Source organism: Fundulus heteroclitus, chromosome 1 (assembly GCF_011125445.2).
Source record: "Fundulus heteroclitus isolate FHET01 chromosome 1, MU-UCD_Fhet_4.1, whole genome shotgun sequence".
NCBI classification, from domain to species: Eukaryota; Metazoa; Chordata; class Actinopteri; order Cyprinodontiformes; family Fundulidae; genus Fundulus; species Fundulus heteroclitus.
This window is the reverse complement of record NC_046361.1, coordinates 1,740,447-1,761,942: the sequence shown is the minus strand read 5'-3', so window position 1 is coordinate 1,761,942 and position 21,496 is coordinate 1,740,447. Positions and strand designations below refer to the sequence as shown.

The 21,496-nt window shown below is 40.9% G+C and overlaps 1 protein-coding gene across 6 annotated transcripts in view; it reads right to left on the bottom strand.

The window, feature by feature from the left end:
- LOC105921808 (paired box protein Pax-7) overlaps window positions 1-21,496 on the bottom strand; it is a 55,965-nt gene that overhangs the window by 9,057 nt on the left and 25,412 nt on the right. For 2 of the 6 annotated variants that reach the window (XM_036142331.1, XM_036142375.1), the window contains exon 8: window positions 2,662-2,929. The exons of 1 other annotated variant lie outside the window; for it this stretch is intronic. In XM_036142331.1, the coding sequence (XP_035998224.1) occupies window positions 2,662-2,929 (268 nt within the window). Of the gene's footprint in view, window positions 1-2,661; window positions 2,930-15,694; window positions 16,663-21,496 lie in introns of those variants that run through there. 3 more of the 6 variants (XM_036142431.1, XM_036142406.1, XM_036142505.1) reach the window with 3 other exon arrangements.

Below are 21,496 nucleotides of genomic sequence, written 5' to 3'. Positions count from 1 at the left end.
AAGTAGCGGTCAAGCCCGCAGGTAAAGGATGATATATGTTTCTTACTGTCAACTGGCCGCATCAGGGGCCTGTGCATCTCAAAGAAGCAGATTAATTTATTCCACTAATATAAGCACACTATAAGCACAGCTCCACTACTTCCTGAACTTCAGCAGCTCCTTTGTTTCCTGTCTTTCATTACTGGACAGACTGATTAATCCAGGTGTGTCTGGCTGGTTACTGAGGTCAGACACATCTGGATTAATCAGAAACACCTGTTTCTGTGCAAAACAGCTCTACCGTAATAACAGTCTACACGCAACATTTTCTCCCTCGGTAAAATCGGGGCCATTTCCGGGGACAGCTTTAGCCGGGGACAAGGCGGTCCAAAACGGGGACAGTCCCCGAAAATCGGGGACGTCTGGTCACCCTACCTTGGGGTACCCCACATGTGACTTTTGTCTGCTCTGATGAGAAGTTATCTATTGAGACAAAGAAATCCCTGTTCTTTAGGTAGGATTTGGACCAGTTGGGTGCTGTTCCAGAGAAGATTAAAGGCTGCATGAGTATCAGAAAGAAGGACACCCAGACAGAGCTACTGAACTGAACGCATTCCTCAATTGGTTCAAGAACAAGTTCAGCATCCTTTTCACTAGCCAAACAGATCTTCCACCCTCACATTCCCCACAGCTTTCCTGTGACATCTCATACATTCTATCTTTCACCTCAGCTATGGACCCTTCTGTCTTCAACCAAATCAGGAAAATATGATACTATCTTCACCTCCCCATCCCACCTGTCTGTCTCTAAAAGTCAGGTGAAGAGGAAACCATAGAGACTGAACTGGAATAAAGCTGAAGGTTTGTGCAGACCAGCACTGCAAAGAATTTCATCTCTCAGTTCTCAGTGACTACAGACCTGTTGCCATGATATCTCACATTACCCATATCTCCTTGAGAGACTCCTTTTACCCCACCTGAGTCAGCAAACAAGCATATATTAGGACCCCCGTATAGTATACTGATTCTGATACTTATCACAGAGGAGTTGGAGGTGTAGACACTATCACTCACCAGCTTCAACAAACCCACTGGCATCTGGGCAAAGCATACAGCACTGTGAAGATCATGTTATTTGATTTATCTAGTGCTTTTAACAAAGCACAACTTCCTTTGCTTCATCAGAAACTCTAGAGACACTGGTGGAGGTCTCAACATTGACCTGGATGAATGACTACCAGACAAACAGACCAAAATTTGTGAGACTGAAGGGTCCTGTGTTTAACCAGGTGGTCAGAAGTGCCACACGGTACTGTACTCTCACCATTCCTCTTGACTCAGTACACCTCAGACTTCGAGATTGAATCCTGGTGTCTGCAGAAATACAGTGCCTTGAGCTTTTCCACGTAAAGTCACATTATAATCTCAAACCTAAATATGTTTTATTTGAGTTTTATGTGAAAGACCCACACAAAGCAATATACAGTTGTTAAGAGAAAATAAAATTATACTTTTTTTTTTTTTTTTTTTACAAATAAAAAACAGAAAAGGGCATTATCCAAAACTATGCAACCTCCCCTGAGTCAATACTTTGTGGGACCACCGTTTGCTGCAATTAAAGCTGCAAGTCTTTAAGGGTAGGTCTCTAAAAGTTCAGTTCAAGGGCACAGGAGTTAGGGAATTCGTCCTGCAATTGGCAAGTTGCTGGTTTGACTCCTGCCCACCTCACTCAAGTTGTCTGGTGGCAATGGCGCTGATGTATGTCTGTCTCTCTGTCTGTCTGACTAGACACGTCAGCTAGCTCATCATGTCGGGGTGTGAATGGATGAATGACTGATTGTCAGGTAATGGTTCAATGGTTTTCAACTGTATAACAGACAGGAGTTGTCACAATGAAGTATTGTATAGGAACATTCTGGAAGCTTAGGTCCTTCAGTGTTTGCAGGAAGATGCTAGATTGTCTTCTGTAAGTCAGTTGTGGAGAGCACAAACTCTTCTGGAGTAGCAGGGAAATAATTTAAATGCTCAAAAAGCTGAAAAAGATTTGCATAAACAAGAATTTTTCATAACATGAAGAACATTACAGAAAACTCTGAACATCCTCTTTATCACACTGTCATACAACAAGTGTCTTCAGAGGCATCTATAGACCTTCTGTATTTTTTAACACAGCTGGAGAACCTTCCTGCCCACAGCCATTGCCATCAACAACTCTTTGAAGCTTAGGCAATGTGTATTACAGTATTTAATTTAATGAATTTAGAAAAAATTCGGTATTACAAAAAAGTATTTTTTTATTATTTAATATGCAACTTTAATTTCCATTGATGGGGATTTTATTAATGTTCCCACCTAGTACTTCTCACTGAGGTAGGTTTATATGTGGGCATCTGGTGTTGAAATTTTTTATCTAAATATGAATTGGACCGAAACCGTGTTTAGTAAAACATAATTTCCACTTTATTAAGTGTGCAGAACTTTATGAAGTTATGTTCATTGAAAGTGAGTAAAAATATAAATGAACCAAGAGCCAGTAAATATAAAGGAAATTCCTGATAATGGCTATTTTTCAGAACTGTGATTACGTGTGTGAGAATGGAGATTGTTATTCTTGAATCTATTATTGGTCCTAGAAGCAACACATCAATTTCTTTAAAGTATGTTTAATATAATAACACTTACTCTGCCCATACGGACTGTACTGGTAACTGGGAGCTGTCATGACTGGGTCCATGCTGTAGTCAGTGGAGCTGTATGTGGTCGGGCAGTAAGACTCAGATGAAGGAATTCTATCCAGCATCTTAATAGAGACCTCAGATGAATGTTGACTGCAGTTGGCTGGCATGATATTGTGTAAAGAAGAGTTCAAAGTCCTTGCAAGAGGAGACTGTGAGAAGTCATGGTGTGACTGTGAGGAAACACTGCATGAATTACTCAGGATGCTCATAACCTGCAAACAGAAAAGAGAAGTACTTCAGTATTGCCACCAAGCTTTTTATATAAGGGGTAAGGATTATATACATTATTATTACCAAACAACATGGGAACCCACATCAAACTATGCAAGTTAAGCGAAACAGCTTCATTTTAATATTCAAAATGGTAGAGAAAAAAGTCTGTCCAAGGAAACCCTCCTTGACAAGCCTATAGCAAGTGGACAGTTGATTACATTGCAACATTAACCATGCAAAAATCCTTCATACCAAGCATACATACAGCAATGGTGGAAAGGCAAACTTCACTTTAACAGGAAGAAACCTCCACAGAACCAGAACCTGGCTCAGTGTGAGGGGCCATCGGTCATCACAGACTGGGGTTTGAAAAGACAGAGCAAACACACAAAACACACAGAAGCACTGACCCGGGAGTACTTTCTATGCTAAAGAAAAGTACAACGTTAATGACAGTACTAGTTCCTTTATTGGCTTCCTCTAAAAGAGAAAGGCAGATTAAGCAGATAAGCTCTGAGCCAGTTTGCAAGTCTCTACAATGAAAGAGAACACATATACTTAGTCACAGCAAAAGCTAAACCTGACTCCATGACTCTGGTGTGCCATTTATGCATATTTTCAAGTGATTTAGTATTTAATAAATAACCCGGTCTGTTAGGTATTGAAGTAGATTTGTTTATTTAACCAGGTAAAAAGCTCATTGAGATTAAAACCTTGTCAAGACGGCAGCTCAAATACTCATTTGAATACACACAGTATTGACGCTTCATGCATGATCAGTATGAGGGATTGCTGCAAAGCCATCGACAATGCAGACGTTCACTGTGGCTCTACGCTCTTTCATGAGGAGTAAATGCTTTAATTGAGTTGAATAGATAGCTCAGGATAATATAAGCCACTTATTTAAACTTGTCTTTCCGTGGAATGATTTTTCAAATATTTCTGTGTTTTTGAAAATTGTTTTGTAAAACATATTTGAGTGTCTAAAAAAGTTTGTTATCATTACTATTACAAGTTGAGCATTACTGCTTACGTTAGAAAAGATCAACTAGTGCACTAAATTCAATAGATGGGTTGAAAATATCCAATATAAAATACAGAGATTTCCAGGGTATGAAGTGTACAGTTTAATTGACTTTTTTTATGTGTGTGTTTGTTTGAGCGTGTGTGTTGGTGTGTGTGTGTGTGGTGGTGGTGGCAGGTGTAGAGGGGGGGCCCAAAATGACTGCGTTGACCCGAAAGCTGTCAGCTGGCTTGTGTTTACCAATAAAAACTCAATAGTGGTTGGGGGGGGCCAACCCCCCCCCCCCCCCCCGCCAGAGCACTGAGGCAGACAACAGGGAGACCATAACCCCGGACACTTCAAAGGACCCCCAGAACACAGGACCCCAAGAGGGACTAACACAGGGATAGCTGCATACCCAATTCCCGGAAAAGAATTACTGTGATAGTCGCACATCTCCAGAACTTCTGCCTGCTGCAACCAAAAATCCACCTTCCTGAGTCCATCACTGAAAACAGCTGGCTGCTCTATTGTAAAACATACTTTTGTCTCTTTAGACCTGCATGAACAGATAATGTAAAACAAATCCCAAATGTGAAAAAATAAACACTGAATAAAATTACACTTGAATTATTCTTAACTCTGGCAGATCTAGATTTAAAAATATTTTCAATCAATCAAGGCATAGGTAAGACAAGTGTAGAGTAAGAAAAAAATCTATTCTGTTTGCATTTTATTAGTTTGGCATGTTAAAAATTATTTCTTGACTTCTCAATAATGAATGTTAAAGGTTTTACTGGTTTTAAAGTCCTGAAACCAGTTTTACAAGTGCTGACTGTTATTACAGTATTTTACATTTATAGGTTTTTATCGTAAAGTCTTAGTGTTTTGGGGCGTTGGTGGTTCAAGATTTACTGACGTATGGCAGCCTCGCCTCTGTCAGTCTGCCCTTGCCTTTGTTTTATGTTTAAAAGAAAGTTTTTACATCTTATTAGTTTACCAAGAGCAGACAGATGGTAGACTGCTGACTTGCTTTTAACATTTAATTACTAAAAAATTTAAACAAGCTTTGTTAATGTCAGGATTCTGCAGGCTGAGCTGTCTGCATTGCCTGTTCTATACTCTTTTTCTCTCTTTTTCCCCTTGAGCCCTCTTGGTGTTACCAAGCCGAACAAGAGTTCCCGTCCCTGGATTTACCTCGGTTCCTTCAGCTGCTCTCCGTTCCTGCTCTCTGCTGTGGTGCTGCTCGGGCTCCATGCCTTTGTTCCACCTGCCAGCTCACCTGTCACTCCGTCACCTAGTTCCACCAAGATTAAGAGAACTGCCGAGTCCGTTCTTCCACTCCACCTCCCCCGGACAGGCTCTCCATGCTTGGCGGTAAGCAGAGCTTCACGCAGCGTAGATCCCCGTACTTGCTCTCTTTAATCCTTCCCTTTCTCTCCGGCAGTGCTTTTGATCCCGACATCCCGATCATTGTCTGCTGCTCACTCTGTGAGCATTTATTTGTGTTTATCAGCCTAAATAAACATCTTAACTGTGTTCTGCATGGGGACCAAGCACCTAAAAATCATGACGGTTAAAACTATATCTGTGTTTTTACAATCAATTATAAGGTTTAATTTTTTTGTTTTGTTATTCTGATTCATACTGGTCCTAATCTTAAACACAGCTCGTAAAAGCTCTCTGAAAGAGCCTCACTGATATTCGAAATATTCCATGTTAAAGCAAAGGCCTAGATTTTTTTTTTTACATATATGCATATTATTTTCACTGTGTGTCTGATCAGAATACAGAACCCAACTTCCTACAGTCAAAGATTTTCACAAAATCTGATTGTATGCATTATTATAAATCCAAAGCTGTTGGTGAAATTAGTAATAGTGTTTTTGCCCGCACTGATAACATGTAATCTAAAATAGCTACAGTTTTTACCTCTTTACACTGTATATCAGATTTCACCTTTAGCCTTTTTTTAAAGGGGAGGAAGAGGAAGGGATTTCAAGTTACAACAAAAATATCCCCCATTTCTGAAATCTGTGAGTGTAATTTTAATATGCTTTTGATAAACATTCTTGAGTAAATCATGAATTTTATTACTACTCGCCAGAACAGAAACAAACTACTAGAATTCTAAAAACTAATGCATTGCCTCATGGGGCGTCTGATTTTCAGGCTATTTTTATCAATCCATTCAATGGCTCTGTTTTTAGATATTAGAAAAAACTAAATATTTGTGCTTATGCTTTTGGATATATAGATATTGTAGGAAGATGCCCAGTTAAAGGGCTTAGTTTGACAGTTGAGCATTAAAGTAGACTTTTGTCTGACAGCGGGAGGCACAGAGCTGCTAACTGCAGACTGTCGGGGGATGGACAAATAAATGTGGCCCTATTGTTCTTTCAAATTTAGGTTTGTATTTGTTTAAATTTCCGAACTATATTTTAGAAAAAAATTTCTTGGATTTTGTAAAGTACAAAATACAGAGGTGTGTAATGAAGGAATACCATATAGAGTCGGTGGGGGTTGGGACAATAAAGAGATGCCCCCACTCACACACTCACCCCCACTTCTACCTCCTTATCTCAGGCTGACACAAGCAGGAATCACAAGCAGAGGCCAGTGTTAGAGAGGCAGGCAGGCAAGCCTGGGGATATGGATCAAAGAGACAGAACTGGAGAACCAAAGCAGCTCTGATCCGCTGCATCACATCTTCCCTTGCTGGTTCTCTCTCTTACCCCGGCATCATATTGGGAGTGTAAAAGCTTTACTCTACCAAGGTAAACTAAACCTTCCTCTCATAACATTCCAGGGTGAAGATGAGAGAATGAGAGAAAAACATGTCTCCTTTATTATTATGTGATTAGCTTAGTTCACATATAAGATAATAATTATTATAAGTTATGGATTCAATTACTATGGTTGTGGTGAGGACATTTTTCCAGTGAGAAGGATACAGCCTAGATTGATGGTAGTGGAAGGGGGTGGGGATTGCTTTAAGCTTAAACCTTTTAGAAGAATTTTTCTAAATAGGTTTATTTTTCATCTTTAAAAAGTGCAGCAAGGACTTCAAATGCAAAGCTTACGCTTTTCTATTTGGAATTACAGTGCATAGACAGGGACGGCATTTAAGACTTTGCCCTCCTTACAGCAAAACTACAAATTAATTTGTTAAATTTAGAAGAATAACTAGAGACAAGACTTTAAATAACATTTTTACTCCAAGTGTGATATAGCAGTTTCTTAATGAATTATTGACCACCAGACATACTGCAGCTCTTATGCAACATTTAAGTGGAGTCTTATTAACTGTACACAGTAACTACATTTAAATGGTTAAAGACATAAAGAAAGTTTTACTTCAGTAAAACTATAATTTCAGAATTTAAGCTTGGGATTGGGCTAAACTTATGTGTGAATTTTCCCCCTTCAGAAACCCAACATCAGAGAGGCAGACTGTAACTGATAGCATCATAATTATAAGGATTGCAATCAAAAGATAAGATAAGGTAAGACTTTACTCATCCTCCGAGGGGAAGGAAATGAATAATAAAAATGAATACTTCAAGCAATAAATAAACTCACAAACAAAAATAACAAAAATAAAGTTATAACAAATATGAACACCATATACAAAGAATGAAGAGATACAAATGAGATGAAACACGTATTAACAGTATTGCACATTTTTAGGTTTTTATTATAAAGTCTTAATACTGATGGCAGGAAGGACCTTCCTTCCTGTACTGGTGCAACTGCAGCCTGCTGGTGATGGAGCTACCCAGAGCACCTGTTGCAGAAGTGTCGTAGAAGAGGTTGGAGTTGTTGTTCATGTAGGATTTCAGTTTGACCAAAATCCCCCTGTTCCCCACCTTGACAGAAGAGTCCTGTCCAGCCACTTCCCCAGCAAACCACAGTGCATTGCACAGTGGAGGTTACCACCATGTTGTACAACTATAAAGGATCTGAGTTTCCTCAAAAGGCTCAGGTCCTCTGGAAAGGATGTTGGTGAGTGTGGACTGGTCCAGCTTATTTCTGAGGTGAACACCAAGGTACTTATGCTCTGCCACAGTAATTTTGTAATTTTTGTAATTTTTATTAAGGATCCCCATTAGCTGTTGCCATGGCAAACAGCTAGTCTTCCTGGGGTCCACATTAAAAACATACAGTAAAAAACACAGTCACAAATATAAAAATTTCCAAAAATGTCATTTCTTAAAAATTACTATAGAAAGTACAAAAGAACAAGTAAAATTAAACAGCCTATAATACAAGAACAAATATAATAAAACAGCCAATAAAACAAAAATACTTCAGGGCATCAAATGGAGTCTTACTATGAGTGCAGCGGATGTAGTGAGGTAGATTATTCCAAGGATGTAATGATCTATATATAAAGGATCTCTTTAGAGTAGGGGTGTCAAACATACGGCCCGCGGGCTGGTTCCGGCCTGCCGAACAATTTAGTCCGGCCCGCTGGCTATATGCATTATCATTATTAAAAAAAAATAATATATATATTTTTTTTTTAATCCAGTGTCCTGTCTGGCAATGTGGCAATAAGAATTAACTTGTCTTAATGCCAAAAAAGAGCTCATTTGACTTTCACAAGTTGAGCAGTACTACTTTCGCCATAGTGCTCCGCTTGATTTATGAATGTGAATAGTTTTATTATGATTCATGCGGGGAATATCTCAAATGATATGGACACTACAATGGGAAAGTAGTAGAAGAAAGGAAGAACAATAAGATCAAAAGAAAAGGTGAAAGAAAGAGGAGATAAAAGGAAGAGAATAATAAAAAATTATTATTGAAAAAAACATGTAATGTACTTAGTTTAATTGAAAATCCGCAGTTCCTATATTGTCCACGAGGGGCGCTGTGTTTTAATCAGCAGATGGTAGCACTGAGCTTCAGATGTGGAAAATTGATTTTAAATAATTTCTTAATTTTTATCAGTTTGATGTATTTTGTCATGCAGGACAGTGTTTTTAAGTTCCAAAAAATGTGAATAAATGTTTTTCAACATTATACAATCACAATAACATTGCACAAGTAAATGTTTAACTGAGTAAAAGTATTGTTGAAATTGCACATACTTTTCTTAAAAATGCTGAGGTTATTCATAATATATTGTGTAAAAGTGAAATTCATTTAAATATAAAAAATAAACAAAAAGTTCACTTTTATTAGTTCTATTTAATCTTGCAATGAGTTTAGTCGCGTGGCCCTCTTGAGATCAGATTAAGCTGTATGCGGCCGCTAGACCAAAATGAGTTTGACACCCTGTCAGGATGCAGCTTGTAGGCTGCATGCTGAGCCTCTCTCCCTCTCTCTCGTTCCTGCGCAGCCTGATCGGTTTCACCTGGCAGGCTGCAATTAACCCGCAACTGCTTCCACCTGGTTCCACCCTTATTTAAACGTACCTCTTTCTGCTCTCGTCGCCGGTCCGTAGTGTTCACTCCAGCTCAGTCTCAGTCAGTATCCGGTGGCAACTCAGTTCCACGCTCTCCAGTTCTGCAACTCAGTTCCACGCTCTCCAGTTCTGCAACTCAGTTCCACGCTCTCCAGTTCTGCAACTCAGTTCCACGCTCTCCAGTTCTGCAACTCAGTTCCACGCTCTCCAGTTCTGCAACTCAGTTCCACGCTCTCCAGTTCTGCAACTCAGTTCCACGCTCTCCATTTCTGCAACTCAGTTCCACGCTCTCCAGTTCTGCAACTCAGTTCCACGCTCTCCAGTTCTGCAACTCAGCTCCACGCTCTCCAGTTCTGCAATCCAGCTCCACGCTCCCAAGTTCTGCAACTCAGCTCCACGCTCCCAAGTCCTGCAACTCAGCTCCACGCTCTCAAGTTCTGCAACAGTTCCACGCTCTCCGGTTCCGCAGCTGTTTCACGGAATCAAGTCCTCCGCTCCAGAGTCTCCTCCGGGTCAGTCTCCCCGCGCTCCTCCTGTCAGCCAGCTTTCGCACCCTTCATCTTCGTCCATAAAGACTCTGGTTCTTCTCGTCATTTACCCTTCACCCCCGTACAATAAAACTCACTTCAAGAACAAGCTCTGTGCGTGCGTGCTGTGTCCGGGTTCATCCAAAGACAAATCATGACACACCCCTGCTTTAGAGCATTGGTTAGGATAAGTGTATTAAAAAGCAACTTGTTCTCAACCGTAAGCCAGGAAAGGCAGGAATGCATCTGGTTGACATTAGATCTAATGTGGCAGCCCAGTACCAACCGTGCTGCCTTGTTCTGAACAACCTGTAGCTACAGACCTTGTTGCCAAGTTCACCCCTGGCAGCAGATGTCCACAATGTAGAGCAATAGTCAAGATGACATAACACTAGACTCTGAACTATTTGACATAAAAGGGGACGGGCCACAAAAGAGCAACATTTCCTTGCGGAACTAATTGCTCTTCCCATTTTCACAATAATATAATTAATGTGGTGAGACCAACACAGAGAACAGTCTACCTTCACACCAAGGAGTTTGGCTCTTTCAACTTGTTGAACCATTAAGTCACAAAACTTTAAGTCAAGCTTTGGGCTTGCGGACAACTTGTACCTTGAACCAATCACCATGCACTTGGTCTTAGAGATGTTGAGGGCCAGTTTGTTACTCTCCACCCAATGATATGTAACTTTCGGTTCTCTGCTCAGAACCTGATTTAATTCACTGCATGAAGGTGCAGCATAATACAAAGTGGTATCACGCTAGCGCTAGCGCTAACACTAGCGGGACGCTTGCTAAAATGTTATACCGTATTTCCGCATATTTTCCTTAACTAGTACAGAAGTTAACAGGACTTTATTTGAAATCCACTTGTTGTATCATCCCACTGTTCGATAGTATAATTGGTCATATTTCGGTAAACTTTGTTCTGTTTGTTAAAGTTTTTGCATTAAGCTGCAGGAACTCAACATTTCCTGTATCATTTCAAATTAAAAGCTCTCTGTAGCATTTCGGGTAAATGTGTGTAGGAAACCTATAATTTCTGAATAAAGCTTTTATCGTGAAACATTTTTTGAAACTTATCTACAGCTTTGTCCTTAAGTGTTACTTATATTTTATTTATAAAAAAAATATTATTATTGACTTTGTTACATTAAATCCATGTGGATTATGCTATCTTGATGCTAATTAAACCTTAATAGTGAAGGAAAGAATCATTTTAACCCACTTACAATAACCGTAAAATAATGTTTTTATGTGTATTCTGTGTTTTGTAATAAATGTTTTTAAAGGTAGAGTTAACAATGAAATGGAGAAAAGGAGACATTAAAGATTTATTCATTAAGAAGAAACAGGCTCAGAACAGGGACAGTAAAGGTCAAGATGATAGCCTTGACGGCAACAGTGAAGGTCAAGGTCAGCCTGAAAGCAGCCAGGGACCATCCCATGTTGAACAAAACTTCCAGAGCCAGACCAGCACCCACAGACCAGGTGAAAACACAGACCCTCATTTAAATCGAGGATCTAAGGACCGATGCTGATGTATGCTGTACAGATTGTGAAGCCCTCTTGGGCAAATTGGGATTTATATTGAACTATATAAATAAAATGTACTTTTATCTTTTATTAAATAAATTAAATTGATGGCATTGTGTACTGTGCAGTTTTTAATTGTTTGGCTTTGTTAGACATATGTACTTTATAATATATTGTAAAAAAGTAAATTATATTTGAATACAATTTGTTATCTATGCCAATCAATATTTTTAGATGCACCTAGGGAGGAGGCCACAGACACGGATGATAATGACGATTATTTCGAATCGGATGACAGCAGCAGCCGCAACAGAAACCTTTCGGTTCAGCCATTGCCTACATTTGCTGCACCTAAAGGTCCCCAAGGTGGATAGTTAAACTCTATATGTCATTTACCCACCATGTAAAAATGTGACTTGTCCTTTCGTATTGCTTATCTATTGGAATGCAGATGTTTCTATGGACATTTTGGTTAAATCTTAAATACCATAGGTTATTTCAAAATGTGCAGTGTTAACTGTAAAGTATTTTAAGTAATTATTACAATTTTCATCCACAGACTTGTGAGTGAGACTAATTTTTAAACTTTTTATTTCCAGATATTTCTCAAACCAGAGCTGCTGGCCCTGCACAACCGATCTTGAATGCATTCCCTCGCTCTCAGCACAGACAGGGTAGGACGAGAGCCTTTAATGCCTGCTGGTACAAAGAGTACACTTGGCTTGAGTACTCTCAATGCCAGGATACTGCACATTGTTTTGTGTGCCGGCATTTTTCGCTACCCACTGCTCCTGAGACAACATTCTCCTCGGGTACTGGTTTTTCAAACTGGAAAAAGGCAATGTATAAAGATGGAGGACTCCAGATGCATGCCAAGGCAGAGCACCATGTAAATGCCATGGTGGCATGGACAGAGTATAAGAGGGGTGTTGAAAACAATACGTCTTTGCTCCAAGCAATGGATAAACAATAGCAAAAAAAGGTGGAAGAAAATAGAAAGTATATCAAGACCATTGCTGATGTCCTACTGTGTACGGCAACACAAAACATTGCGCAGCGGGGCCACTGTGAGTCAGAAAACTCTAGCAACAAAGGTAACTTCTTGGCCATTATGGAACTGATTGCAAAGCATGACCCTTTAGTAATGCGAAAAATGAAACATAGCAATGCCAAATATACAAGTCACATGATTCAAAATGAGATTTTGGAGGTGCTAGCTGAGATGGTCAGAAAGGAGATTATTGAAGAGGTAAAGCAAAGTGGGGCTTTCAGCGTCCTAGCTGATGAGACAAAAGACTTACAAAAACAAGAACAAATTCCTGAGTTTTCAGGTATTATTACAAAGGAACAGTACATGAAAGTTTTATGCATTTTGAACATGCTGATAAGCTTGATGCTGCAGGGCTAACAGAAAAAATTGTCAATAGCCTCCAAAAATATGGATTGGAACACAGAGAGCAGTTGGTTGGGCAAGGTTATGATGGGGCCTCAGTGATGAGCGGTAGACACAATGGTGTGTCTGCAAGGATACAGTCGTTGGCTAAGCACGCTTTTTATGTGCACTGCAATGCACATTGCCTTAATTTGGTAATTGTGGACACCGTGAAAGCAGGCGTCATGCTTTTTTTCTTTGTTGCAGCGCCTCTATACATTTCTATCTGGATCGTATGTACATCAAAAGTGGCATGACATACAGCGTGCAATGTTTCAGGATAAGCCTCGAGAATTGCCCAAACTAAGCGATGTTCGGTGGGCTTGCAGGTTTTATGCCTGTCGAAACCTTATGGATCGGCTGCCAGCTGTTCTTCGTGTCCTCCATGACATTGAAGAGGAGAACAACGGAGACAGATGTGTGGAAGCACGTGGACTTCTTGGACAGATAGATCTAAACTTTATTGCCCTTTTGGCTACTTTTCGAAGGATATTGGGAGACACAAAGTTTTTGTCTGATATGCCGCAATCCTCGTCGTTGGACTTAGCCAGGGCAGTTGACCTGATTGAGGCACTACGAGAAACATTTGTGCACTACAGAGATGAAGCATTTTTTAGGGAACTGTGGACACAAGTTCTGGACATTGCTCATCAGTGCAACATTAGTACAGACAAGGTTTCCAAAAGGCAGCCAAAGACTAGCTCTGCTCTTCATGCATCTGTTGTCACATCCACAACTGGTCAGCGAAACCGTGATGAAGACCATTTTTGTACCACTGTTTTCTATCCCATCTTGGACAATGTGAAGGCTGAGCTAGAGAGACGTTTTTCTAAAACCAAATGTGATATCATGAAAGGAATTCAAGCACTCAATCCTAAAAGCAACAACTTTTTGGAAGAGACTCCTCTGTTTTTGTTGGGAACCATTTACAAAACAAACCTGGATGATCTTAAGCACGAGCTACATCAAGCCAAGCGGATCTTGGAGAGGAAGAGGGCAGCCGGAATAAAAAATTTAAGTAGTTTGCTTGAGTTCACAGTATTCTTGGAGCCATTCAGGGATGTATTCTATGAACTGTTCAGACTGTGCAAAATTGCCATGGCTCTACCTGTAAGCACAGCTACTTGTGAACGCAGCTTTTCTGCATTGAAACTGATTAAAAATCACTTACGCACCACCATGAACAATGAAAGACTAAGTCGCCTTGGGGTGCTAAGTGTGGAGTCCCCGAGAGCCAAGGCCTTGGATATGGATGAGTTTATTAGGTTGTTCAGTGGTCGACACAGAAATCGGAAAATACAGTTGTACTGATGAGTACTTTCTACTGCGACAATGTATCAATTTAGCTTAATATACTAAAGACTGAGTATTGGTTATCCTTTTTTTATCCTTATGTAAAAAAGTGAAGAATATTGCAAGAAGTAAAAAAATAATAGTGATGAGGGTTATTCATGCACAATAAATTGCATCTGCCTAATCTGGCCTGGCTCATGTTTGCTGAGTTTTCTAATAGCACATACTAGCTGAATGCTGATGAAAACAAGGGGACTTTAAAATTTGATTGTTGAAATTGCAAAATGAAAAGGCCATTAATATGAAACCAAAAATGTAGCCAATGAAAACATAAAAACACTTTAAGTATGAAATGTAATTGTTTACACTTAGTTTTCTAACTGTGGGGAGAGAGTGGTTGGTGGCAGCCTTCATTTCTGTTGGCACTTTTAGGTGGCCCCCCTGATTTCATTGTTGTCCCCTCTGTGCCCCCCACATGAAAATGATCTGGATCCGCCCCTGCCCACATCCAAGCAACTATTAAAAATATGACAGATGGGAGCTGCTATGACACCAGCAGTCATTCTCAGCAATTTACTATCCAGGTTATCTAATCCAGCTAGTTTACTGTCAGGAAGAGAACGGAGCAAATGTTACACCCTATGGACGTCAACTTGTTTAAATATAAATTCACAACTTTTACCTTTCATTATAATGTTCTTAATACATTCATATGATCTAATGTTGTGTGAAGTGTTCATAGTCTGCCTTAATTGAGATGCTTTCTCAATATAATAGTCATTAAAATGATTAGCAATATCACCTGGTTTTGTGAGAACAAATCCATTTGATTCAACAAAGGGTGTGCACAGAGTTGTGTTCCGACCGATGATTTCATTTAAAACATTCCATATTCCTCTACTATCGTGCCTCGCCTCATATAACCTTCGTTTGAAGTAGTCCCTTTTTCTTACCTTATTCAATTTTGTGACTTGATTACGTTGAGAACAGTATTTCCGCCTGTCATCAATAGAGTACAAAGAGTTTTTGTCATTAAAGTCCTAAGATTAAGGTCAAGCCACAGTCTCAATGTCACAACCCTGAATGTTCACATGATGTGATATGAGAGTGGCCTTGAAGCAGAAATTAATCACCATCTCCTCAGTCTTGATATTGCCCACAATGGTCGTGTCATTGGATACCTTCTGGAGGTGACAGTGTTATAGGAATTATTATTCTGAAGTCACTATGGCCTCACACCACTCGGACAGAGGAGGCCAGGAGACCTGATGTCTGTGTATAAGATCCACTGTTTGCTGATTGCAAGGCCAAATGCTGTAGCTGCTGAGGGATACTGATTGTTTACGATAGACTGTCTTTGTTTTGTCTCATGGGAAGGTCACTGTGCAGTATTAGGGGAAGCCGGAAAAAGCGAGACAGGCAGAGACAGGGCAGACGCAGACTGCAGCGGGACCGTGGGGTGCGATTACTTTCCATCTATGTGATCTCTGCTCTGTTTCTCAATAAAAGTGCTGGAACTATATCACCGCAGTCTCATCATTTAGTAAAGATGGGAACTCAGTTACTATTGTTTAGAATTCCACCAACATTTCCCATAACACAGCTGGCAGTGTTGGGTCTGAAGTCTGAGGCCACAGTTGTGAAGCCTCACATACTGTGGTCTGTTCATGAAGTAGTTAGGGGTCCATGCAGTGAGAGGACTGTCAACTCCCACATGCTGCAGCTTACCATTCAGGAGTGAAGGCTGATGTTAAAAACACCGGAGAAGTGTGAGAAACATGACAGTTCCAATGCTCCCAGAATGCTTCAGGTGTTAGAAAGGCCGCTGAAGCATGTAGCTGACAGCATCCCCTCCATCCCCATCCATCGACAACATGCAAACTGAAGGGGGTTCAGAGCTTGTAAAGGACTGAAGCTGCTTTAGTACAATCCTCTCCATCTTCTTCATAAGTGGAGAGGTGAGGGGGACTGGCCTGAAGTTGTTTGGTTCCCTTGGGAGTGCAGTTATGCAAACTGGAATCACAAAGGAGGTCTTCCATGGGACAGGTACCTTCTCCAGACTGAGGCTCAGGTAAAAGATGTATTGCAGTACATCACCAAAGTGGTCCACACAGTCTCTTAGTGTCATAGTTTTTATATGTTTTGCTCACATGCAGACACAAAACGGAGGACAGAGCGCAGTTTAAAATGTTTATTTAAGTTCAGGTTGCAGAGAACGACACAGTTGACTGGATCTATCAAGGTCTGAACGTCAATGCTGGAGAAACTGCGGGAAAAAGAGGAGATGGATTATGAGAGATCGTTAGTTTGAGGGTGGTATCCAGACGTGAGGGTGTAGAGGGCACCGAGAGCAGAACAGAAGTGCCGCCAGACCTGAGAGACAAACTGGGGACCCCGGTCAGAGAGAATGTCAGTGGGAATGCCATGTAGTCTGAAGACGTGTCGGATGAGTTGCTGGGCTGTTTACAGGCAGTTGGGTAGCTTGCGGAGAAGTATGAGGTGGCAAGCCTTGGAGAACCTGTCGACTACAGTCAGGATATCGTCTAAGTAGACAAACACAAACTCATCCGTGGCGGAGCGGTTAGCGCAAACCATGTTAGGAGGCCTTTAGACCTCGACGTGGTCGGCCCGGGATCGACTCCGACCCGTGGCGCTATGCCACCTGTCTTCCCCCCTCTTCCACTCTCTTCCTGTCAGCTCACTGTCAATAAAACGTGTGCCACTAGAGCCGCTAACACATTTAAAAAAAATCCCTAAGGACGTCATTCACGAGGGCCTGAAAGACAGACGGAGCATTACAAAGGCCAAATGGCATCACTAAATACTATATAAAATCCAAGCTGAACTGTAAATGTCTACTTATTCGGATTTACGATACTTGGATTCCTTTTTTTTGGTCTCGTAGGATATCTAATGTATCAACACCTTCAGAAGCTGCTGGCAGTCAACATGGCCTTGATCAGACTGCCCGCAGCAGTCGACGTGATCACCAAGGCGTTGAATGAACAAAACGGGAGGCTTGATAAGCTGACTGAGGTTGTCGTACACAGAGGTGAGATGGGATAAAACCTGTAGGTGTGAACATTAACTAGCCCATCGATTGGAATATTGAATCCTGAAGCCAGCGACAAAAAGACTCTAAAAGCTGAAGGAAAAGTTGGGTTCAGCTTGTTCTCACAACAAATTCTGTTTTTAAATTCTTCCCTGAGTTGTTATGGCGAGATCGCACAACCCCCCCTGCCTGCCTGTTTCCTGACCCCTGTGTTTCTTCTGAGCCTACCCGTGAACGAACTTGGACTGGACCCGGACATTCCCTGTCGGACCTCCCTTCTGTACCGCCGCCGGATAATTACCCCTCTGTGTTCTGGACCTGGACTCCCCTGGATTACGCCTCCGGAAAAGCCCCTATCGGATCCCTGCCTGTTCGCCCGCTAACCTCCACTCCCGGATCAGTCCGCTTGGTTTTCTGCGGCTCTCCAGACTCAGCTACCCCAACTTCAGGGGTTAACCACACTAAGCGCGAGCTACTGCGCGTGGAGAGGGTGAGTCCACTTCCTGCTTGTAAATAAAAACATTGAAAACGCCACTAACCTGTGTCGGTTGAAATCAGAGTCCTGCTCCCGCATATTACAATATGTGTCTCGTAATTATTTGTGCTTCTCGTGCAATGAGGTTTTTTGTCGGATGCTCCGCAGTATATGTGGAAACATAAATTGAGAAGCACCTGTCTTTTTTTATCTCCCTCCATTTCCCCCATGTAAAATCTTTCTTCTACAGATTTCAAGGGCAGCGCCTGTGGACTCCATGTAAGGCGGGGTCCGGGGCAGTTTGGAGGAACGCACCTAACGGCTGCGCTGAAATAGCAGCAGCCGACTGGCTGCATTCCTTGGCAACGCAAGGCCTCAGTCAATCGTTCCCCCAAAATGTTTATATGTATGTGATGGACGGTTGTACTGGAACTGAATTTTTGATTGCAATGCAAATTGTAGTTGACAATAAAGTTGATTGATTGATTGATTGATTAAATGATTGATTGATTGATTGATTGAAATAAAATAATGATAAACCAAGTTATTTTGTACCATTTTGCAACTCTGCTGAGACGGTGTTCCACGGTCCCGCTCTGTGAGGGCCAGGTGCTGATCAGAGCGCACCACTGATTGGTTGGTGGGGCAGACATCTTTATTAGTTGGCAGGTGACAGTGCGCATCTTTGTTCTGGGCCCGTTTCAGAAAAAATGGCCAATCTCCCCAAAGTAGAAAGCTGCTGCTCTGAGTAGTTCTTCCTCCCTCTGTCATACTCAGGTTTTCAGTTTCAGAACAGGTGCTATCAGTCAGGTAACTAAACTCAGTGTCCAACCAAACATGACTTCAACGCGAGCATAAGCATGAAAAAAGCCCTGATCAATGGAACGCAGATAACGTTCACCATGGCAACCACAGGACATAAGCCTTAAAGTGCGTATTTCCCGCGAGTGGAATTAGAAATTTTTAATGAAGGCATATGGAGAATATTTAACCATAAGAAATAATGCTGTTGCTGCTGAAAAAGCGAGTTGGCTTGATATGAGAGTTATTTGATGGAGAATTAAAGCTGTTTTTTCACACTTCACTAATTCAACACAAAAGGGGGAGGTGGGGAGGGCGCATTGATTACAAAAAGCACTGAAAGGACATGTCAGCCAATCATGATGAAGTTTATTCAGGTATGGTTAAGTTTTTTTAATGTTAATGTTGTTTTAATGTTAATGTTTAAACATACTCAAATTTTAAAATTCTCTTTCGTATAAAGCCCTTAATACTGCACAGTAACGCAGTGGGTAGCGCTGTTGCCTTGCAGCAAGAAGGTCCTGGTTGGAGTTCAACTCCAACCCTGTGTCTGTCTGCATGGAGTCTGCATGTTCTCCCTGTGCATGCAGTTCTCTGGCATCCTCCCACAGTCCAAAAACATGACCTCTCTAAATTCTCCTTAGGCGTGAGTGTGTGCGTGGATGGTTGTTAGTCCTGTCTGTCTCTGTTAGACTGGCGACCTAACCCCACCTCTCGCCCATTGATAGCTGGAGATATCAAACTCTCTCATGTTAAAAGCAGAGATAGGCACCAGCAGTGTTGTATAAAGTACTGAAATCTCAGAGTCATGTAAAAGAATAGGTACTTCTCCAAAACATGACTTTGGTAAAAGTCAAAGTCACTGACTTACTTGAGTTAAAGTCTTAAAGTATCTGAAATGTCTTGTACTTAAGTATGAAAATTACTGTAAAAATAGATGTACTCAAGTAATGCAATGAAAAGTATAAGTAACAAGTAAAACAAAGCAAATGCAGTTTGAATGACATTTTTTAGATTCTGGTAAACTTTGAAGGGCAAATTCACTTAAAATAATATAAACAACCAAGTGCAGGAGAAATTTAGACCAAGTTTAGACAGAAAATACAACCTTTTTGTAAGCTTTCAGTTTTCCTTCTTCAAGTAAGGTCAGTGCTATACACTTTAAAATTGTACACAACCAAGTGCAGGCAAAGGGGGTGTATAGTAAAGTCTTACAATAAAGACAATAAAGTAAAGTCTTCTTGGTTACAATTTCGTATCCAACACTGACATTTATTGCCAATCCTTTGGGGTTTTGGAAAGTCAATGGCAAAAAACTCTGTGTGTATGGTCACAATCATGAGTCAATTCGGCAGATACAAAACGCAATGTTGTTTTGTTGTTGCTGCAATATGTCTGTTGTGACTATTCAGGATAGATCTGCTCCAGTGGCGGCTGGCCAGTAGGGGGCGCTCGGGCGCCGCCCCCTTTAAATCGTTTAGATAATAAATGATTTCTGAACTGCAAAGTTCTTAGAAATGTATTTATTCATACTGTGTGTCCAATAGACATGTTAGAATTTATTAAAATAGTAAATACATAATTCTATGTAATTGCTCACATTGTGCACACTTCCTTTCCTATGTGCAGGGCGCCGGTCTAATGAGAATGAATGTAGGCGCAGCAACTTGGGCAAGCACGTGATCTGAGGCTGACTTTTAATTGGTTATTTAGGGTTTTCCACAGGGCGCATCGATCTGCGTCCCGGACACACCCATTCTGTTGTGTCATTACTGGTAGAGTGTCAGTACTGGCTAATTTTTTTAAAAACATTGTGTGATTGGACAATCCCCGATTCGACTCATTAGCGCAGCTGCAGTTCGTTAGGTTGATTCACGTTAACGTTTGCAAAGTGGAGTAGTTTTAAAATGAGAGAAAATTCTGTTTTGCCTTTACAAAAAAATGCTTTTACAAAGCGTTCACTTGAAGAAAAAACAGGATAAAGGAGCTTGGACCGGATCGTCTTAATTTACAAATTCAGCAGCAGGCAAGTGATCTCTCCACTCCATGGTTGGGTAAAGCAGTGTAGCTAGTAGTCAGCTAGTGAAGAAGCGTCGGATACTCAGTGTAGAAGACCATGAAAGGATTGCTGCAGAGGTGAGTTGTTGTGGAAAATCCCTGTAACACTGGTTTATAGTAATGTTATTTAATATATTAGGAAGATGTGCGTTGCAGTTAGAAATACCTTTAGTTGTGTCTATGCTGTGTAGGTATGTTGATATAATGTTTGTCAGCAAGATATTTTATTATTTAAGTTGTACTGAAGCTTATGGGTAAAGGGGAATAAAACATTTGGTTACTGAATTTTGTATAATCTTGTCCCACAAAAATGCTGTAACAAATTTCATAACACAGCCTTAAAAAATGGCAGCAAATGTTATTAAAATCAGGAAAACAATCTAGAAGAAGTCTTTTCAGAAACTGTCACGCTCTTGAAGATCCTCATCACCACACCCATGACCACAGCAGAAGCTGAAAGGTGCTTTTCAACTCTGAAAAGAATCAAGACTTTTCTGAGAAACTCAATGACTCAGGACAGGCTGAATGCATTGGCCATGTTGTCAATGGAGAAAAGACTAGTCACAGAGATGACTGACTTTAACAAGAATATAATTGAGAAATTTGCTGGGCAGAAGGAAAGGAGGACAAAATTCATGTTCAAATAGTGCTATTTTTTAAGATTTGTTTTGTTTGTTTTTCATTTGTTTGTTTGTGTGCGCCCCCCCTTGGTTTTTTTAGCACCAGCCGCCACTAATCTGTTCCCTATTTGACATATAAAAGTAAACTACTCTCTGTCTCTTCCTCAAACACATGCTGCCCCCCCCCCCCCCCCCCCCCCCAGCTCCCCGCCTCAAATGGCTCTCCTGCTCCGCTCTTTCTTTCAGACTGTACCTGGACCTCTGCCCTCTCTCTGCTTTCTGCTGTTTTGGCGCTGAGCTTAAGTGTTTCTGTAAAAGAAAAGGTGCTTTCCCCCTTACACTATCTAAGGGAT